The 22,168-nt window shown below is 42.3% G+C and overlaps 1 protein-coding gene across 2 annotated transcripts; it reads right to left on the bottom strand.

Moving 5' to 3' along the window:
• Window positions 1-17,337: 17,337 nt before the first annotated feature.
• On the bottom strand, window positions 17,338-21,367 carry LOC100273780 (nudix hydrolase 2). 2 transcript variants are annotated; one of them, NM_001148183.2, is made up of 9 exons: window positions 21,056-21,339; window positions 19,890-20,119; window positions 19,277-19,342; window positions 18,838-18,975; window positions 18,580-18,657; window positions 18,441-18,491; window positions 18,303-18,337; window positions 17,856-17,964; window positions 17,338-17,730 (listed from the first exon to the last, which is right to left on the bottom strand). In NM_001148183.2, exons 2-9 carry the CDS (start codon window positions 20,073-20,075, stop codon window positions 17,533-17,535), a joined length of 861 nt encoding a protein of 286 aa, NP_001141655.1. In that variant the 5' UTR covers window positions 20,076-20,119; window positions 21,056-21,339; the 3' UTR covers window positions 17,338-17,532. The 2 variants fall into 2 exon arrangements, with proteins under 2 accessions (NP_001141655.1, XP_008658276.1); XM_008660054.4 differs by having other exon boundaries at window positions 17,448-17,730; window positions 19,890-20,110; window positions 21,056-21,367.
• Window positions 21,368-22,168: the final 801 nt, after the last annotated feature.

Genomic DNA, 22,168 nt, shown 5'->3' with positions numbered 1-22,168 from the left:
CATTGCAAACCGACTTAAAGATAGAATGACCTTTTAGTCCATAAATGTCTGAGTCAATGTTGTAAGTTTTTATAAGGGGCATACTTGTAATTCCTCACAGGCTGTGTCCTGTGCCTATAAATAGTGAATAGTATTCCATTACTGTTCACGCATTCTGATTTTTGCAATCGCATCTCTCGGAATACAACCTTTGTCAAGGCATAGGTATTATTGTATTTAATGATTCAATATAATAAGTGAATATGATATAATGTATCTGTGAAACATTTATCCGTTTTATACCTTTTATTTTGTATTATCTTACAATGTTTCTTGAAAGTTCATTACGAAGGTTCAACTTCGTAATAAGACTTTTATCAACCTTCGTCCTAGACCCATTATCCTCAAAGGAATAATGCGTCACGGACGAAGGACAGTATCATTTAATATTTTATGTTGCCTTGTTCTTAATTCATAGCATTTGAGAACAAGTCCCCAACACCAATCATGTTCTAATTAATCATAATGATCTGCATAGTTTAATTTTGATGGGACCCAATAGGTTACCCTAGTTTGTCTATCTTTATACCTTGTTTACCACTGAACTTTTTGGGTAGTACTTGCTAGTGTTTTATGTGGTTTTGGGTATGAAGATACATTATTCATGATCACACTTTTATTATCTGTTTATTGTTACTGTTCATGATAAGATCATTATGTTAATTGGAACATGGAGCGACCACCCGGGAAAACAGTGCTACCACAAGGGTTTATGGACGCCCTTGGCTGATTAATTAGGAAAGCTAGTGGAGGACTACCTTACCCAAAAGGGGCAAGGGCAGTAGGGGAGTGGTCAGTGTAGGGAGGCCCTTGGGATGATTTTGCTGCGATGGCGGTCATGCGAGGGGTCCCTGCATTGGAGCTTCCCATAAACTGTAGCGGGTTTTCTGAAGCTAGTGGAACTTTGTAAAGGCCTCGTAGTGTTACCCTGCCTCGCCTCCTCGGTAGAGGTGTATGGGAAGTCGCGATCCCTTGGAAGATGGGTAACATGACTTGTGGGTAAAGATGCGCAACCTCTGCAGAGTGTAAAACTGGTATACTAGTCGTGCTCACGGTCATGAGCAGCTCGGACCCTCACATGATTAATTTATGGAACTAAATTCAATTTGTCATATGCCTTGCATCACAGGTGATGTTGTTACTTTTGTTCTACTACTTAATTGGGTTGGTATTTACTTATACTTAGTAATTGCTAATAAAATTTTGACCAACTTTAAAAGCAATGCTCAGCTCTAACCATCCTCTTTGGTAAGCCTTACACTTCACGTGAGCTCCCACCTTTGGCGAGTTCATACACATTATTCCCCACAACTTGTTGAGCGATGAACGTATGTGAGCTCACTCTTGCTGTCTCACACCCCCCAATAGGTCAAGAACAGGTATCGTAGGATGAGGCGCTTGGAGGATGCTGCGATGAGTTCGTGAGTGGTCTAGGCCGTCGTCTTCCAGTCAACTTTGGGTTGCTAGACCGTTGTCTCCTTATAATGTAATTATTTATTTTGTACAGAACTCCTATTATATAGTAAAGATGTGACATTCGATCCTGTGTCATGATTCATCATATGTGTGAGACTTGGTCCCAGCACACCTGGTGATTATGTTCGCGCCCGGGTCTTGGTGCCCCAAAACCCGGGTGTGACAGAAGTGGTATCAGAGGAATGTTGACTATAGGACGAAACCTAGATAGAATTGGATAACCCTTATCTACTTACTTTACTACTCTGATTCTTTCCAAAACTTTTCTTAATCTTTTCTCATCTATTTCCGCTTACTCTGATTATTCTTATCTTTTCTTTCCAAAGACAAATGTGGATTTCACACTTTGAAATCTCGTGCCTAAAGTGATCTTTAGGACTAGGAGACCTACTCTTAGGAACAAAAACAAAACTATTTTTATATAGATATCTATGAACTTGAATGTTTGTTCTTATGATACTTGTTTGATTTGAATCTTTGATTGAGTGTGATGAGTTGTGGAGTAGTGTCCACAATTACATCTGCATATACATCTAGGCATAAAGGATAGTATTCATAAAATGACTAGACAATCTAGAATATCCCATTAAAAAAAGGTAACTAGTATTCCGTATCTATCTCATCTGAAAAGATTCTATCCTACACACATAGATCCATCTTATCTTAAATAATACTCTATTACCTTAGTAAGTTCGTCTTATCTTGAAAAGATTTTATGTTATCCTAATATATCTAACTAACCCCAAAAGATTCTACCTCATCCTTATGGATTTATCTTGTTCTAATTGGCATACCTATCCCACTCTACAGTAACAACCATGATCTAGCCTAAAATAAATAGATCTTATCTAGTTATACCAATCTGATCTAGATCCCACCTAATCTAACATGATCTAATCCAAATTGAGTTACTTAAACAAGTTAGTTAATATTGGTAACATAGATGGGTACTAAACCTAAATTGGTGTCTTAGACCAACTCGTCTGTGGAACCACCACAACCTAGCCTATGTTATAGGTTGCCCAACCCATTTATCCCAAAAGCAAAGTAAACCTTGTTGGGCCTACCCAGCCCAAGCACCCGACAACTATCTTAACCATACGTCCATAACACGGATGGAAACTCTAAGGATGAAGGCCAAAGAAGACCAACCATGTCAAAGGAGGATAAGCATCAACTCAAGTATTCAAAGATCAAGTTGGGTCGCCAGAAGAATCAAGGTCCAGAGGTTAGGATGAAGTCTTTCCTTATTATACCCTTGCCACAACCCCTACTTGCCATAACCGTACCTCATCTGACCTAATAGATGTCTAGACATACAATATCCATATGTTCCAAATCGTCTACTAACTGCTATGTAAAAACTTGAACAAAACTTTGATTTCCAAAACCCAATGAGAAACTAAAATTCTAAACCAAACCTATTGTATCCCTTTTCTTACAAATCTCGGGGACGAGATTTCTGTTAAGGGGGGTAGAATTTGTAACACCCCAAAATTCTATTTTGGGATTTAGAAGAATTCTTCAAAATATGTGAATTAAAATGTCAAGCTAAGAAGGATTTTCCTAATTTTGAATTCATTCGTTTCAGATAAATGGATGGTAATATTAAAATTTTGATGGTTCAAGTTTAGATTTGAATATTGGCTTTAGAGTTTGAATTTAAGTAAATAGAAAGATTTTCATTTATTGAAGTGGATTATTTATATATATATATATATATAATTAGAAGTATTTATATACATGAATGAAACAATAAATAAAATAAAATGAAACCTTAAATTTTATGTTGGGAATTTTGGTTGTGCGTTTGGATTGAAGTGGAAATACCAACTTAGATTAAAAAGGGATTTGAATTTTGAAGTAAAATCTGGAAACTGAAATTAGAAATGAAAATAGAAATAAGAAAAAGAATAAAAAATGGGTAGAAGCTTACCTGGTCGGCACGTGATGCCACAGCCAATGCTTCCCACGTCCTCCTACAATCTTTTTTTCTTCCTTATCTTATTCTTCTCGCTGGTGATGATATCATCGTTTTTTTTCTCCTGTGATGCGGTCGTCTGGGTCCCTTGCTCAGGAACGGTAGCCATGCGGGCCTGCATGGAAACAACCCGGTGTTTTCTGAGACCGACGCACGGGGCCCACGATCGGACGTTCCAGAAGCTTCTCCCTTGCGTGATCGTCGGACTCTGGTAGTTGATTTCCTTGGCAGCAGATCATAACAAACATAACCTTGATCACCGGATCCTCACGTATCTATCTTTGCCAGCCGTCATCTCTTCCCCTTTGGACTATATATATCCGAACCATGGCCATCACGTTCTTCTTGTACGAGCACTAAGAGCCGACGCGAGGAGAAACGAGGAGTCTGCACCTCGGAGAGAGAGAGAGATAAGCCGTCGTCGTGATCAATGTCGTGCATGTGCCGCTATTCAGGGTTGTACAGGGAGTCCTAATTACCGGCTATGACACCGCCACGCCGCGAAGACGGTATGCTGTGGTCGGCGCCATAGCAGGCTTGTCGTCGGTGAGTGCTTTTCCTGAGTTATCACTGTTTTCGTTTCTTTGGTATACGAATGTGGATCGGTCAGTGCTCGGGCCGTCACCGTAATTGGGTTCCGTGCACCAGTGGTCATCGGGGCGTCGGTGGTCCGGGGCTCGGTCAGGGCGCCGCCGCGGATGGGGCAAAGCGTCGCCCAGCTCGGACTGAGGAAGAAGATAAGCGCCTTGCCGTTGGATCGATCGCCAGCGGCTAGGATTAGTTGATAGCATCCCCTTCGCCGCATTAAACCAGTGTCGCTGATTCCCAGATGAGCGGTCCCGATCTGAAAGCGAATACCTCTTTGCGCGATCTAATCTGAGCCTTTGGTTTGGGATCGAGTGGCTTGGATCGTATGGTACCCCTTCAGCCGAGCCAAATTTACATATGAGACCCCGATCTTTATCCAAACTAACCTGCAGTCCATACTGTGGGAATACTGAGTCTTAGGGAAATTGTGATTTAAGCCCTGATCTTTTAAGAAATATTGTGCCCAGTCCAGAACCCCTAGGAAATTCAGAATTTAATAAAGAAAATAGGTTTTAGTATAAAAATAAATCCATAAACTTGTTTAATTCATATTTAATTCATTCTAACTCTAAATTGACCCATTCGAGTTACAATAATTTTGTATTAATATTGTCTATCAACTAATAACACTGTTTAGCCATGAAACTTGGATTGAAATTATTCATTAGGATTAATCTATTCTAAGCACTAAATAATTTCGGAAATTCATAACTTAATAATCGTAGCTCCGAATTTAGTGGTTCTCGTTCCTACGATCTCGTAGCGATGCATAGATTATTATTATGCAGTTTAGACTTATGTTTGGTGTGATGTTAATTTTGCCTATACACTATTTGTTTGTATTGCTACGACTAGCAGTGAGGTCATGAGAATCTGAAGATCATCCTGGTACCTGGAATCTCAAGTCTCAGGCAAGTTGTGCTCTTGATCACTTCTTTTACCCAATCATGTTCTAATTAATCATAATGATCTGCATAGGTTAATTTTGATGGGACCCAAAAGGTTACCCTAGTTTGTCTATCTTTATACCTTGTTTACCACTGAACTTTTTAGGTAGTACTTGCTGGTGCTTTATGTGGTTTTGGGTATGAAGATACATTATTCATGATCACACTTTTATTATCTGTTTATTATTACTGTTCATGATAAGATCATTATGTTAATTAGAACATGGAGCGACCACCCGGGAAAACAGTGCTACCACAAGGGTTTATGGACGCCCTTGGCTGATTCATTAGGAAAGCTAGTGGAGGACTACCTTACCCGAAAGGGGCAAGGGCAGTAGGGGAGTGGTCAGTGTAGGGAGGCCCTTGGGATGATTTTGCTGCGATGGCGGTCATGCGAGGGGTCCCTGCATTGGAGCTTCCCATAAACTGTAGCGGGTTTTCTGAAGCTAGTGGAACTTTGTAAAGGCCTCGTAGTGTTACCCTGCCTCGCCTCCTCGGTAGAGGTGTATGGGAAGTCGCGATCCCTTGGCAGATGGGTAACATGACTTGTGGGTAAAGATGTGCAACCTCTGCAGAGTGTAAAACTGGTATACTAGCCGTGCTCACGGTCATGAGCAGCTCGGACCCTCACATGATTAATTTATGGAACTAAATTCAATTTGTCATATGCATTGCATCGCAGGTGATGTTGTTACTTTTGTTCTACTACTTAATTGGGTTGGTATTTACTTATACTTAGTAATTGCTAATAAAATTTTGACCAACTTTAAAAGCAATGCTCAGCTCTAACCATCCTCTTTGGTAAGCCTTACACTTCACGTGAGCTCCCACCTTTGGCGAGTTCATACACATTATTCCCCACAACTTGTTGAGCGATGAACGTATGTGAGCTCACTCTTGCTGTCTCACACCCCCCCATAGGTCAAGAATAGGTACCGTAGGATGAGGCGCTTGGAGGATGTTGCGATGAGTTCGTGAGTGGTCTAGGCCGTCGTCTTCCAGTCAACTTTGGGTTGCTGGACCGTTGTCTCCTTATAATGTAATTATTTATTTTGTACAGAACTCCAATTATATAGTAAAGATGTGACATTCGATCCTGTGCCATGATTCATCATATGTTTGAGACTTGGTCCCAGCACACCTGGTGATTATGTTCGCGCCCGGGTCTTGGTGCCCCAAAACCCGGGTGTGACACTACCTTTCTTCACCATAATGTAGCATTTGCTCCCAAATACACGAAAGTAAGATACATTGGGTTTGTTATCGGTAAGTAGGTCGTAGGAGGTCTTCTTGAGGAGGCGATGTAGGTAGAGCCGATTTATGGCGTGGCAAGCTGTGTTCACAGCTTCCGACCAAAACCGCTCAGGCGTCTTGAACTCTCCAAGCATCGTCCTCGCCATGTTGATAAGCGTCCTGTTCTTCCTCTCTACCACACCATTTTGCTGTGGTGTGTAGGGAGCGGAGAACTCGTGCTTGATGCCTTCCTCCTCAAGGTACTCCTCCACTTGCAGATTCTTGAACTCGGACCCGTTGTCGCTTCTTATCTTTTTCACCTTGAGCTCAAATTCATTTTGAGCCCGCCTTAGAAAGCGCTTAAGGGTCCCTTGGGTTTCTGATTTATCCTGCAAAAAGAGCACCCAAGTGAAGCGGGAAAAATCATCAACAATAACAAGATCATACTTACTTCCCCCGATGCTAAGGTAGGCGACGGGTCCGAAGAGGTCCATATGTAGTAGCTCCAGTTGTCTTGATGTTGTCATCACATTCTTGTTGTGATGAGTGCTTCCCACCTGTTTTCCTGCCTGACAAGCTGCACAAGGTCTATCTTTTTTCGAAGCAGACATTGGTTAGTCCTAACACATGTTCTCCCTTTAGAAGTTTATGAAGGTTCTTCATCCCAACATGTGCTAGACGGCGATGCCACAGCCAGCCCATGCTAGTCTTAGCTATTAAGCATGCATCTAGATCGGCCTCCTCATTCGAAAAATCAACTAAGTAGAGTTTTTTGCCATCTAGTACACCCTTAAACGCTAATGAACCATCACTCCTTCTAAAGACAGATACATCAACATTTGTAAACAAACAATTGTAGCCCATGTGGCACAATTGACTTACAGACAGAAGATTATAGCCTAGCGACTCTACTAAAAATACATTGGAAATAGAGTGCTCGCTTGTGATGGCTATTTTTCCCAAACCTTTGACCTTGCCTTGATTCCCATCTCCAAAAATAATCGTATCATGGGAATCCTTGTTCTTGACGTAGGAGGTGAACATCTTCTTCTCCCCCGTCATGTGGTTTGTGCATCCATTGTCGATAATCCAGCTTGAGCCCCCGGATGCATAAACCTGCAAGAAAAATTAGGCCTGGGTTTTAGGTACCCAACTCTTGTTGGGTCCTACAAGGTTAGTCACAATAGCTTTTGGTACCCAAATGCAAGCCTTGTCTCCTTTGCATTTGGACCCCAATTTTCTAGCAACCACTTTTTCATTTTTACATGAAAGTACAAACGTAGTGTTGCAAGCATGAAAGACAGTGGTAGGTTTATTACACATTTTCTTAGGAGCATGAGATACAAAATTTCTCCTAGGCCTACCATAAAAATTAGAACTTGAAGCAAACATAGCATGTGAATCACAAGCATCATGATCATATCTCCTATTATGGCTAGCAATTTTCCTATTATACATGAAAGCATGATTCTTTTGATTACTACTAGCCATAGGGGCCTTCCCTTTCTTCTTGTTGGGAATGGGAGCCCTTTGGCTTGTTAAGTTCTTGGCTTCCTTTCGAAAGCCAAGTACATCCTTAATTGAGGGATGTCTACCAACGGTGTAGGCATCCCTAGCAAATTTTAACTTATCAAAATCAGCCTTGCAAGTCTTAAGTTAAGCATTAAGACTTGCCACCTCATCATTTAATTTGGTAATAGACGCAAGATGTTCATCACAAGCATTAATATCAAAATCCTTGCATCTATTGCAAATGACTACATGTTCTACACAAGATTTAGTAGTATTAGCTTTCTCTAGTTTAGAATTTAAATCATCATTTAAAATCTTTAAACTAGAGATTGATTCATGGCACATAGACAATTCAGAGGATAACATTTCATTCCTTTTAACCTCTAAAGCAAGAGATTTTTGCACACTAACAAACTTATCATGCTCTTCATACAAAATGTCCTCTTGCTTTTATAAAAGTCTATCCTTTTCATTTAAAGCGTCAATTAACTCATTAATTTTATCTACTTTTGCTCTATCTAAACCCTTAAATAAATCGGTATAATCTACTTCATCATCACTAGAATCATCATCGCTTGAAGTAGTATACTTAGGGGTTTCTCGAACGCTTACCTTTTTCTCTTTTGCCATGAGGCAAGTATGGCGTTTGTTGGGAAAGAGAGAGGACTTGTTGAAGGCTGAGGCAGCAAGTCCTTCGTCGTTGGAGTCGGAGGAAGAGCAGTCTGAATCCCATTTCTTTGCCAAGATGTGCCTCGCCCTTTGCCTTCTTGTAGGCCTTCTTCTTCTCCCTCTTCCCGCTCTTCTCTTGTTCCTGGTCACTATCATTATCGGGATAGTTTGCAATAAAGTGACCAGTCTTACCGCATTTGAAGCAGGAGCGCTTTCCCTTTGCTTTGCTCTTGTTGGGATACTCCTTGCGTCCTTTTAGCGCAGTCTTGAAACGCTTGATGATTAGAGCCATCTCATCTTCGTTTAGCCCGGTAGCCTCAACTTGTGCCACCTTGCTTGGTAGCGCCTCCCTGCTGCTTGTTGCCTTGAGCGCAACGGGCTGCGGCTCGTATATGGGCATGGGGCCGTTTAATGCATCATCAACATACCTTGCCTCCTTGACCATCATGCGCCCGCTCACAAATTTTCTGAGTATCTCCTCGGGCGTCGTCTTTGTGTACCTGGGATTTTCACGGATGAGGTTCACAAGATGAGGGTCAATAACAGTAAAAGACCTGAGCATAAGTCAGACGACATCGTGGTCCGTCCATCTCGTGCTCCCATAGCTCCTAATCTTGTTGACCAGGGCCTTGAGCCTGTTGTACGTCTGTGTTGGCTCCTCTCCCCTGATCATAGCGAACCTTCTCAGCTCGCCTTCCACCAACTCCATTTTGGTGATCATGGTGGTGTCGTTTCCCTCATGTGATATTTTGAGGGTGTCCCAGATTTGCTTGGCGTTGTCCAAGCCGCTAACTTTATTGTATTCATCCCTGCAAAGCGAAGCTAACAAGACAGTAGTAGCTTGGGCATTCTTATGAAATTGTTCATTAATAAATACAGGGTTATCAGTGCTATCAAAATGCATCCCATTTTCTACTATTTCCCAAATGCTAGGATGGAGAGAAAATAGATGACTACGCATTTTATGACTCCAAAATGAGTAGTCCTCTCCATCAAAGTGTGGAGGTTTTCCTAGTGGAATAGAAAGTAAATGAGCATTCGAATTGTACGGCATGCGGGAATAGTCAAAAGAGTAATTTTGATTAACCGTCTTTTTCTTTGAAGAAGGATCGTCATCGTCGTCGTCTCTTGGTGAAGAAGAAGGTTCATCACTGTCGTAGTAGACGATCTTCTTGATGCGCCTCTTCTTCTTCCCATCCTTCTTCTTGTGACTTGAGCCAGAGTCCGTGGGCTTGTCGTCTTTAGGCTCGTTGAGGAAGGACTCATTTTCCTTGTCATTGACCACCATCCCCTTTCCCTTAGGATCCATCTCTTCGGGCGATTAGTCCCTTACGTGAAGAGAACGCCTCTGATACCAATTGAGAGCACCTAGAGGGGGGTGAATAGGTGATCCTGTAAAAATTCAACAACTAATAGCCACAATTCTTGGTTATACAAATGTTAGTGTGACTAAGTAGTTGCGAAGCGAGTTCTTGTGGCCAAGACAATCACAAAGAGATCAACACAAGAGACACGCGATTTTATCCCGTGGTTCAGCCAAGTAACACTTGCCTACTTCCACGTTGTGGCGTCCCAATGGACGAGGGTTGCACTCGACCCCTTTCAAGTGATCCAATGATCAACTTGAATACCACAACTTTTCTTTGCTTATCTCTTTTTCCCGTTTGTGAGGAATCTCCACAAGTCGGAGTCTCTCGCCCTTACAACAAAGATCACAATGAAAGCACAGAGTAAGGTTGGGAAGAGCAACACACACTAGAATTAAATCCACACCGCAAACACGCACACAAGTGAGAAGATGAGCACACAAAACACGTGCGGGGAGTTTACAACTCGAAAAGTGCTCTAATCTCAAGAACGATGAACGATTGCGTGAAAGTGAGGACTAGAAGTCTTGGAATGCTTAGAGTGTGCTTGGGTGACTCCTCCATGCGCCTAGGGGTCCCTTTTATAGCCCCAAGGCAGCTAGGAGCCGTTGGAGGCCAACAAGGAAGGCTATCCTTGCCTTATGTCGGGTGGCACACCGAACAATCCGGTGCACCACCGGACAACCACTGTTCATGTCCGGTGCGCAATCTCCTTCCTTTTCTGGCGCAGCCGATCGTTGGAGAGACGTGGCAGTTGGCGCACCAGACACTGTCTGGTGCACATCGGACAGACCGGTGCCCCTGCTGACCGTTGGCGCGGGCCACGCGTCGCCCGCGGATTGCGCGGCCGACCGTTGGCTCACCGGAGCTCAGCCTGGCGCATCGAACACTGTCCGGTGCACCACCGGACACTGTCCGGTGTGCCAAGCCGAGCTGGTCTTCGGCTGTAGGCAGCCAGACTTTTGCAATCCAATTCATTTCCTCTTTTCTCTGTTTCTAACACTTAGATAACTTCATTAGTATACAAAAACCAACTACTAAGTCTAGAAACATACCTTCTCTTTGATTTGCACTTCTTTCTTCATTTAGCACTTAAGAACTCAATTAAATGTGTTGGACACTTAATCACCAAAACATAATAGAAATTGCCCAAAGGCACATTTCCCTTTCAACTTTACAATTTTTATGACAATGTTGTAATTTTGGTCAGCTCCAAAAATACCATAATTTTACAATGTTATTTAGATACAGCATTGTAACCACAAAATGGTCTCTAGCCTAATGGTTAAAGGCTTAAGAAATCCCAACTTGGCTAGCCCAGAGGCTGACCTAGATATCCAAGTTCATCCTAATGTTGTTGCGTTGTGTTGTGGCATCAGTTCAGTCAATTGTTGGAAATAGAGTTCAAACTATATTCTAAGTGGATAGATGGTTCTAGGGAAGGACTATAGGTGATTGGGCTCCAATTTGATTAAGTCAGTGCCCAAGAGAATCTATAATTCACGAACAGTTTAGGAGGCTTTAGCAAATTCTTTGTGGGTTAACGATACCAAGGGAGACATATCTCCACAGGTTTTCTCTGAGTTCTTCATGCTCTGGGACATGTTACAGGAGGTCCACTTGTCACCCAACGTCCAAGACCAACACCTATGATCTCCATCTTCAGGCTCATACTCGTCTAAATCTCCATATTCTCGTTTCTGCATGGGAGACACCTTTGAGTCAGTTGGTCGTATATGAAAGAATTGGGCACCTCCATGATGTAATTTTTTCTTGTGGTTAGCAGCTCAAGACAAATGTTGGACAACAGATCGCTTAGCGCGGCATGGTTTGGAACACCCTAAGCAGTGTCTTCTATGTGATCAGGATGGGAAATGTCCCAACACATTCTAGTGTCATGCGTATTTGCGAGAGAAGTTTGGTACAAACCACTGATTTCAAGTCGAGCAACCAGCTAGTCGACCGGCAGGACCGACCAGGCGCCTAATCGCGGTTAGGACGACTAATCGGTTCTGGTCGGCCTCTGGTCGTCCCTAGTCGTCCTATGTATATTCCTAGGCATATAAGCCATATATATATGTATATATGTATTTCTAGGCATATAAGCCATATAGAACTGAAATTAAATTGGAAGTTTGGAACTGAATTACTGAAATATAACAATAGCAGCTTTCAATTGGAAGTGAATGCAGCATAAGTGAAAGTGTGAAACAATATAGAGTACCTGCTAGTCTGCTACCTAGAGCAGATCAGCGTCCAAGCAAAAAGCATTAGCAGCAGCTTTCCCTCCTCCAGATTCAGATTCATCTTGGTCTATATCTCTAGTTGCTTCTAGTGGTTGTTCTTGTTGTTCTTCTGCATCTGTTGTAGCATTACTATCTTCTTGAGCATCACTATCATCTTCTCCAATATCTTGTGTTGCTGCATTTCTTGAACGCTTCCTTGTCCTAACATAGGTTCGTTGAGGCCGAGAACTTGAAGCAGCACCTGCAGCAGCTAATCTTGGCAAATTTCTGCCTTGGAGAGCATGAGTTGCCCCTAATGCCTCATCCACAACATGCCATATGCTGCTATCACCATCAGCTTCATTATTTTCTTCAACCCATTCATTTTCCCACATAAACTCTTCAAGCACCAGTGGGTTGCTTCTTTTCCCCTTGGATCCCAGCTCTCTTATTGTTCGAAACCTATTTTCCATCTTTCTGTTGTAACTGACATAGACCAATTTATTAAGCCTCTGGTGTTCTAGTCGGTTCCTCTTTTTTGTATGTACTTGAAAATTCACAATTGCACATAGCCACATAATGATCAATCAACAAGCAAACCCTTTTTGCTAGGATTTGTAATACAGTACTTAGTTACTTACTGCTGCAAAGTCTGACCATCACAACCAGAAGCTGCACAACAGAGGCTTATAACCCTTTTTGCTAGGCTTTGTAGTTCATATGTCAGTCCTCCATATGCACCCCACCATAGGACTGTTACACAGCAATTTTTAGGTCAGTTTTAGACTTCCAAATAGGCAAACAAATTAAAAAATGCTATAAGCTTATAACTGCAAAAATCAGTTACTTACTAGGACTTTTTTCTCTCTTTCTCTTATTGCTCCTGCCTTTGAAAAGCATTCCCCTTCAGATCTTTCGTAGTCATCTGCCTGTTTACTGATCTTTGTTTGCTCATCCTCATACTGACCATCTTCCACAAAACATCATTGAACATAGCTCTAAGTCTTGCAGCTTGCCTTCTGTCTTTCTCCCTCAAGGTAAAGAATTTACCTAGATTCAAATAAAGGGCTACCCCATATAGTTTCTGCTCCATCTGAGTTTCCCACCTCTTCTCAAAGCATGAGATGACTTCAGCAAGTAATCTTGGCTTCTCTTTTAGTGACTCTTGTATGGTGGCTTTTGCTTTGTCCATAGCTGCCATTATCTCTGGAGCTGCTAGCGTATCATCACCGTCAGCAATCCATAAAGCAATGAGAAGAGGTTGTGAAGCCCGTAGACAATTTTCAAGAGTTTGCCAAAACGATACAGAAAGGACAATATTTTCAGCTAGTACACCTTCCTGAAGTAGGGAAAACTTAGAGCCATTCCATTCGTCACTAACAAACAAGCCATGTAATCTATTCTTATGCTTGTACATGCTTGCCAAAGTCAAGAATGATGTTGCAAATCTAGTGACACCCGGCCTAACAAGGTCCCCGCCTAGCTTTTCTCTCATTAGGCTGTGAAGTCGCCCATGCTTGTATAGGAACCTCGAAACCTTCTTTTCCATATTGATGCAAGTGTTGAACTCCTTGATCTTGCCAATATCCTCCAACAATAGATCCAAGCAATGTGCTGCACAAGGAGTCCAAAACAGATGGGGAATTATGTCCATTAGGATCCTCCCTACTGCTTTGAAATTGGCTCCATTGTCAGTTACCACCTGGACAACATGTTCTTTGCCCACCTTCATTATTTGCTTCTCCAACAGATCTGCCAACATATTGGCATTTGCTACCTCACTTGATGCATCAACAGAACCTAGGAAGTAGGTCCCTGCTGGACTGTTGGCAAGGAAGTTGATCAAATGATGTTGTCTTGTGTTGGTCCACCCATCTGACATAATTGAGCAACCATATTCCTTCCAAGCCTCTTTGTGCTTAGCTCTCAATGTCGATGTTCTCTTCACTGCCCTTTCAAGCCAAGGTACTCTAGCCTCATGATACGATGGGCCATGATATCCAGGACCGTACTGACCAATAGACTCCAACATAATCTTCCAACTTCTTGAGTTTACGACATTCAATGGAATCTTGTTCTCATACAGAAAATCAGCTACATGGTCGTCAACAATTTGTTGTGCTTGTGTCCCTTTCTTTGTGCAGTGCTCAAGGGTGGCCTGAGAAGTTTTTGTTTTTATGCCTCTATGCAACTACTTCTTCTAGAGTCTTGTAGAGCATGGCACTCACTGATTTGCTTGCCTTCTGGGTACTTGGTTTTGGAGGAGCAGATACAAGAAATGAGGACATGGCAGCTTGGGCAATTTTCTTTTTTGCTTGCTTGTTTTTTGTCCCAGAACTTGGTTCGGGACCTTCATCATTCCGCTCTTCTCCCTCTTCACCTTCTTCAGTATTAGCAGTAATCACAAGTCTCATGTTCCTTTTTAGATACGTGTGCATTTCCTTTGAAACCAATTCTGGTACTCTAGCACACTTCATGGTGTCACCAAACCCACCGGCAAGATGCTGCTTGAACCTTTTGATTCCGGAAGGAACAATCTTCGAACAGAAAATACACTGAACAAAATCCTTCTTTGTTGTGTCTGGCCACCACCCAAACTTCCATCCTGGGTCCTGTGACCTTGCCTTTTTTGGGTCAGTTGCTTGTGCACTAAGCTCAGGAGGGAGTGCTGCAATAGCCTTTTCAGCAAGGCTTTTTGAGTCTCCAACAGCTGATAATGCCGAAGCAGGGCCTGTGTTATCAACATTTGAGGTCACGGGAGGAACAAAATCACTTGCAGTTGCACTGCCACTGCCAGCCACATTGGACCCGGGGAATAATACCTCAACATCAGCACCTCTTCGTCCACCGGCAGCATGAAACTCTAAACATGTCAACAGATAGAGGTCAAGTCAATACTAGGCACTAGATATGCTACTGCTGGGCTGATGGAAACTGGTTGGCGGAAATGAAGCTAAGTACTATTGAAGTAAGGCAGTAGAACATAGAGGTATAGAACACTAGATGACCAGGGCCAGGGCAGACTGCGCAGAATGCAGATTCTTGGCAAAACTGTCGTGCTGCGCAGAATGCAAAACTGCAGAGTGCAGACAAGGGGGAAGGAGGGGAGCATGGATGACCTTCGGATGACGAGCTCATCTTGTGCCTTGTAGATGAGCAGGGGGCAGGGACGACCTTGAGAGGGGCAGCCGTCGGCGATGGTGGACGGTGGAGACTAGAGAGACCTGGAGGCTAGAGCAGCAGCTGCTGGCAGAGGACAAAAACTTGAGAGGGGCGCAGGCACATGGAGGATTTAGGGCTTAGGGGCGCCAATAGATGTATGCGGCTACTGGGCCCAAAAACGGTGAAGCCCAATAGCACAGCCACATTTAGCCCGCGCGCACTGGTCGACCAGAACCTAGCTAATCGGACGACTAATCGGTCGCTTTGGACGCCTAATCGACGATTAGGACGACCAGGAAACCTGATCACGTCGTCCCCCTGGTCGGCCGCTTACAGGCGACCAGCCCGACTAATCGCGATTAGTCGGACGATTTGTAAACAGAGGTACAAACTGCTCGTGATGGTTGGATTGAAGCAATACACACCTAGTGCAAGTGAAGCAAACTTTCAAGAATGGTGGAGAGCTATGGAACCTCTGGTGCAAAAAGAAAGGAAAAAAGGCTTCAATTTACTAGTGGTGTTGATTGTGTGGTGACTGTAGAAACACCACAACGCGTGTCTTTGAGCACTCTTTTCCGAGCACTCGTCATCATCCAGGACATTAGTGAGAAAGCTAGGCTTTGATACTTGGTTGGGGCTTCTGGGCTAAAGGCCATTTGGCCTAAGTTCTGGCCTCAATAGATATTTTATGGTTTTGGATGATGTTTTTTTACCTCAGGTTCTGGCCATCGTGAAATGACTTCGCCTTATATTGGTCTATTTTGGACCCACTTATTTTTTTTCTTAATATATTGATGCATAGTTCTACGCGTTCGAGGAAAAAAAACTTGAGGCAGAGGGGCATGTTATAATCAATGAGTTTAGTGGCACATAATTGGTCTCGTAATGTATTAGTCTTGATGTATCATTTTATCAAAGGGTGGAATATAGAAATTTAAAGAACAAAAAAGCCAAGAACAAAGAGGAGAATCTTGGATACATTCTCGAATTCGGTCAAGGGAACTTACTCTAGACCTATCTACATTAACCACACTCTGATCACGAACACAATCTTCCCCGTGGTTATATGGTTATATCCTCAGGCTCACGGGCACGGCATAAACAAGATAGGGGCCGACATGGAAGCCAATGCTTCATGTGCTCCTAAAAAACCCTAGCTGACACAGTTCAGACGAGACTAGACTCTCTCTAGCCCCTAGTGACAGGAAATCATCCTACCCTAGATATGGCGCTCATAGAGACTAACGTTCCTATGTCGCCGACCACCAAAACTCCGCCCCAATGCCCTAAGGCTGTCCGCACCGGCGGACTCGAAAGGGTGCGCTACGAATATAGAGCTGCATATGCAGTAAAAGAAATGCTGCAACGATGAACTGCTTCTACTACTGTATGTTTAGGGAGGGAACGAAGAACTCCATTTCCAGCGTCCATGCAACTGCTACTCGATAATCTCTCTCCCTCCTTTCCGTGTGGGATCAGCAGAAGGTTGGTGGATGTGGATAAAATAGTATTAAAAGAAATAATATAATATATGGTAGTAGGTATAGAGTTAAGATATAGAGTAAATATGACTGCGGAAGATTGTAGTATAGAGTAGAGAATCTCGCTGACCAGGATAGAATATTCTTTTTAGGGTAAAAATTTAGGGCTGAAGGAGTGTGGACAGCCTAATACGCAAGGAGAAACAAGCCAAGATGTAGGCGCTCCACTTCCTGATCCCATTGCTACCCCGCTGACCATCTCGGACTCGAATGTATAAAACCTACACTCCCTCTCCTTCCTCTACCCTACCAGTAGACAAACTGTGAACTTTGATCTACCCAGAAAGTGCCTAGACAGGTTATACATAGAAATCGTCTAGATTCTAGAGGTTAGAGAACCTATCAGCACGAAGTTGGCTCTAAAAATTACTAGGCAATCAAGATTAGGGGTGTGTTTGGTTTGACTTTTAGATTTTGGCTTTTGCCCCCTAAAAGCCAAAAGCCAACCAAAGGGCTGGATCCAGGAAGCAGCTTTTTCTAAAAGCTGACTTTCTCACAGTGCAAATCTGAAAGCACCCCTGTACCTGCTTTTAGTGGCTTTTCGGATGGAACTATGAAAACATATATCGAAGAACTTTTAACGATTTTTAGTGGTTTCTACCAAACGATTTTTAGCTTTTTAATGGCTCACAGCCTACAGCAGCTTTTTCCACAGCTCACAGCCCACAGCAACTTTTTTGACAGCCACAGCCCAACCAAACAGACCCTAGGTCTAACAAGATTTAGCCCGCTGTCACACACCAAAGTGAAAATTTAACTATCCTGAATTGCCCGTGTCATTACATATATACTCTACCCTGAGGCCCTGTCCAGATCCCTCCGGTTCATGTAAAATAAGGACAATTTGTCTGTAAATGCCGATTTTATGGAGATTGGCGAAAAGCCTGCATATTCCTTGTCAACTTTAGCCAGGCCGACTTCGAGGATGTACTTCACAAGCTCATGTTTCTGGACAAATGGTTGTGCTGCAAATTCCTCTACTGGCATCCACTGCAATGGAGAAGTGCAGTGTCAAAGCATCTGGTCAAATGCTGCTTGAGTTTGAAAGCCTGAACTGAACTTCTATGTGGGGCTTTTCTGTTTGAAATAAATATTAAAATTTTGGTTCCAATTACCTGGCATGCCTCTATTTCCGAGTCTTGCTTCGTAATGTCGTATGAAAGGGGTCGTAGCAGGCACACGAAAAATAGATCTGATTTATCAAAAAAGGATTTGTGGCTCTGCCTGCAAATGATGCAGAGATGTTATATTTCAAACTAAACACTGTGCTGTCGCAATGGATTGCGTCAAGAGGGTAAAAAAGAAAGAAAAACAGGAATTAGGCAAATTTGGTATTGAATGGAAATGCAAAACACTGCCATTTTTTTATTCTCTAGCTATGAATTAAAAATGTCTGCATATATTTTGTTGCGCAATACTCTCGTAGTCTCTTTTTTTTGGTGTTGCTGTTATATTCCGCAAATGGGGAAGTAAAGCTGAGTGTGACAATATACTTGGTAGGTCAGTACTAGACTACTAGTAGAAAATATAGAAAGAACTCGGACCAGAAATTTAGTCGTTACCTGAAGGCCAGCACTTCAACAAATTCTGCATCAATCTGAAATATGATCAAGAAAACAAAAAAAATGAACAACTGTCGCAGCATTAATCAAACTAGTCTACTGGAAACAATTTGCACTTCAGTTCACAATAGTACATACCCCTGTCTCTTCTTTTACTTCTCGGACGGCTCCAACGTTAATATCTTCCCCCTGTATATACCAGTATATTGTGAAGTATAATAGGACAAGTTGGTAAAGAATGGTGTTAATATCTCTACATGTTCAGTGCAGAACTTACCGGTTCTACTACGCCAGTTGGAAATTTCCACACACCTAGGCCTCGAAGTACACCACTCTTTTCTTGTACAGCCAAGACCTGCAAAAATAAGAATTCCAGAGTATGGAAGATAGAAACTTTATGTATGGATAATGCCTAACAGAATGTCCTGTGTCGTAACTCATAACGATTGATGAGTGCTTTAGAGGGTAAAGACGATAGCAGACGTACAGAACAATAACAAGCTAAATCCTAAAAATTATCACATTCATTTTTTACCTCTCTTTTGTCATTCATTATAAAAGCTCCAACACTAACACGGTGGGTTGCGTTTACTGGTAGTGTATGTGTTGTATTTGGAAGCCAGTACGCAAGCATCAAGTAAGTTTCCTCTGCATGATGGTACCAGAAACCTTCCTACATACACAATAAAGTAAAAACATTTTCAGAGACAAACTCAAAATGAATCATTCCATACCGCTAGACTGTATTACACAGTATGCTTTGCAACTATTTATCTTGAGAAGACGAAATGTCAAAAAAAAAAACAGTTACCAAACTACCAGCGTTACCAACTACTATAAAAAAAAACAATTGACTTCAGGTCATTCAAATAGTGTATAAAGCACTCATTTTCAAATATATAAGTTATATCAAGAATACAAGCTCAAGAAACTAATTATACTACTATAAACATGGTAAAGGTGAGTTTAATTACCTCTACAACTGGTGGAATAAGGTTGGAAAGGGTGATGGGCAGTTTGATCCAGACACCTCTTATTCCCTACAGTAAGGAAAGTACAGTAACAAATGTGAAGCTCTTATAGAAAATTATATTTCAATGATAAGTAAGTGCAAGCTATGCATTTGTATCTGCATCTCTCCTTCTTGAGGTACCCATGAATAACTGGAATCAGTAATAATAATAATGCACAAATACAGTAATCTCTGCATGTCTATGTCACATGCCATGCATATGGTTGGTGGCTCCTCAAGGTTCATAGAAGATATAGTCTCGATATACAGTGTACTTAAACCTTTAAAGTAGTCATTATGCACAGCACCAATTTTTTCACGTACTAATCCTACAGTATAAAGGTGCTTCCATGAATCTTTGCAGTAAATTGTCCCAAGTTCAAAATTTATATGTCCCGGTATTTACTTGCCATATACTATCTCAAATTAGAGGCCGATAGCATTTTTTTACAAACCATCTCAGTATGACAGGATACGCATTGATGTGAGGGGATCACCTGCTCCCCCATTTCACATAGCATTTTTTAGAAGCCATTTATGTATGACAGGATACACATTGATGGCGAGGGGATCACCTGCTCCCTCCATTTCACCAGAGCTGCTTTCAAGGAAGCTGAAAACGCTCCAGGATCCATCGGAGTCGTCATCTCAATGATGACACCTCCATGTTTGTCATTAATAAAAGGTAGTGGCTCAATACCCCTGCTCTTCTCAGCCACCGACAACTCTGTGGCCACTGTTGAAATTATGGAACTTGACATGGTTCTATGGCCCAGTCCACCACTCCGTCTTCTTCCTGCACCAACTATATTTCAGGAAAAAAACTTATAGATTGAATTGTGTCAAAACAACACAGCATGAGTTGATAAGCAAACCAGATTATAAGGTGTGAACAATCATCACGAGCAGACTATAAAGTGTGAACAATCATCATGAGTAGACTGTGTGAACAATCATTACGATTCCGGCCCTTATGCACCGTAGCAGTCCACAACGAATTGACAACACGGAGAGGGGTGTGGCAGTCACAAAGCTGCCTGCTCTAGAGGGTGTTTAGTTCCTATGACTAAAGTTTAGCTCATGTCATATTAAAATATTTTGAATATCAATTATAAATATTAAATATAAATTTAATTAGATTTAACAAATTCGTCTCGTATTTTAGTCTTCATCTGTGTAATTAGTTTTATGATTAGACTATATTTAATATCCGTAATTATTACTTAAACATTCAATGTGACAGACCGTGATAGGTGGGAATAGGCTACAGCGACTAAATTGTCCCTATCTCCTCTCTTTTATTATCCATCGTCCTGGTCACGTTTTCCATCCATCCACCACCCTGTTTGGTTGGTTTGTGCTACATCTAAAACCTGCAGTATTGAGAATATGGTAATGGGCACAGCCCACGTCTGCTCGCCCGTACCATCCACTTCTGCTACACGGGTTCCGAAATTGGTGAGGTATCAGATTCTAAGCGCCTAGTCCAGATGAGCAGGACGCGCATGTAAGACCAGAGGAGCTCCGACATCGATGGTTCAACAGAATCTACGCACAGCGCACCTTCTCGCATAGGGAGATAGAAAGAGGAGGTACCGATGGATCGATCGCTGCAGAACTGGGATTGTTGGATGTAAGCCGCAAAATGATACCCGACGGGGCGTCAGGATTGCTGGCCTGCGGCGAGGCTGGGGAGTATACAAATGCTGGGTTGAGAATGTATGTATGTATGTATACGCACCTCCGTAGCCGAGGGTCACGGTGCGGTGTCGAACCGGCCGGCCACCGAGGTCGAGGGGCCGCGCCCGTGATGGGGACGAGGCGGAGGAGAGGCCTTGGTGGCGGGCGTGGTCCGGGCGGCGACGCAGCGGTATGGTAGTAGAAGGTGGTGGCGGCGGAGCGCGAGGGGCACACGCGAGCTCGTGATGGTGGTGACTGGGGAGGGAGAGCGAGAACGAGTGGGCCGCCGTCTGGCTCAGCGCTCCCGCTTTTATTTTGGAAGGAATGGAGGACCTGAGGAGCAGCCGAGCAGGTGGAGTGGAGGTCTGCAGATGGCCTTGGCAGTAGGCAACGGAATGCGCCGAGGTCAATGGCGTGGCTAGACGGTGATATCGACTCCTAGTCGTGACGTGGTCATATACAGGGTTCCATATCGAATAAAATTGGTATAGTTAGTAGAGCAGGTCATTAAATGTTTCGAAAAATTATAGAACTGGAGTTATAAGTGTTTAGAAGACAGTTAAATAAGTCATTTTATTTATTATTTAGATTAAAAATATTTAAATTGGTATTATAAACTACAATTCCTTGCTAGAGCTATAACCTGGAGGCATCTCAAACACCCATTACATACGGCCTCGGTCCTATAATTTTGAGGGCCCCCATACAAACTCATTGTGATAGGTCTTCTATACTATATAATTTTATATATATATATAAATAATGTGTGTTAGTTTTACTTGCAAAAACATAAATAAATACACTGATATGTATTCAATTTAATATGTTTGATAATTATCGAGAAATAAAGTCAACAAAAATAACAATATATTTAGTGTTCGTTTGGCCACTTATTTTTCTAAAAAAATTCTTATTTTTCATTTGAAAATAAACTAATTTTCTTTAAACCTCATTTGTTTCGGTGGAATTGAATTCCATTCTAATAATTATAATTTCGATAAAACTAATTAACTTACCAGCGTATGACATGTGATCGACGACGACAGTGAGAACGAGACTGGTTCTGTGCAGCGGTGTAGAAGGCCTTCAACTGACGCTTTAGCCAGACATGTGCGTCGTCTATTCTGCTTCTATGTGATTTAGTAAGATAATAATTTAACATCAATCCTATTAT

This window comes from Zea mays, chromosome 9, assembly GCF_902167145.1.
Source record: "Zea mays cultivar B73 chromosome 9, Zm-B73-REFERENCE-NAM-5.0, whole genome shotgun sequence".
NCBI classification, from domain to species: domain Eukaryota; kingdom Viridiplantae; phylum Streptophyta; class Magnoliopsida; order Poales; family Poaceae; genus Zea; species Zea mays.
Note: the sequence above shows the minus strand (reverse complement) of the source record. Positions and strands in the feature narration are given on the sequence as shown.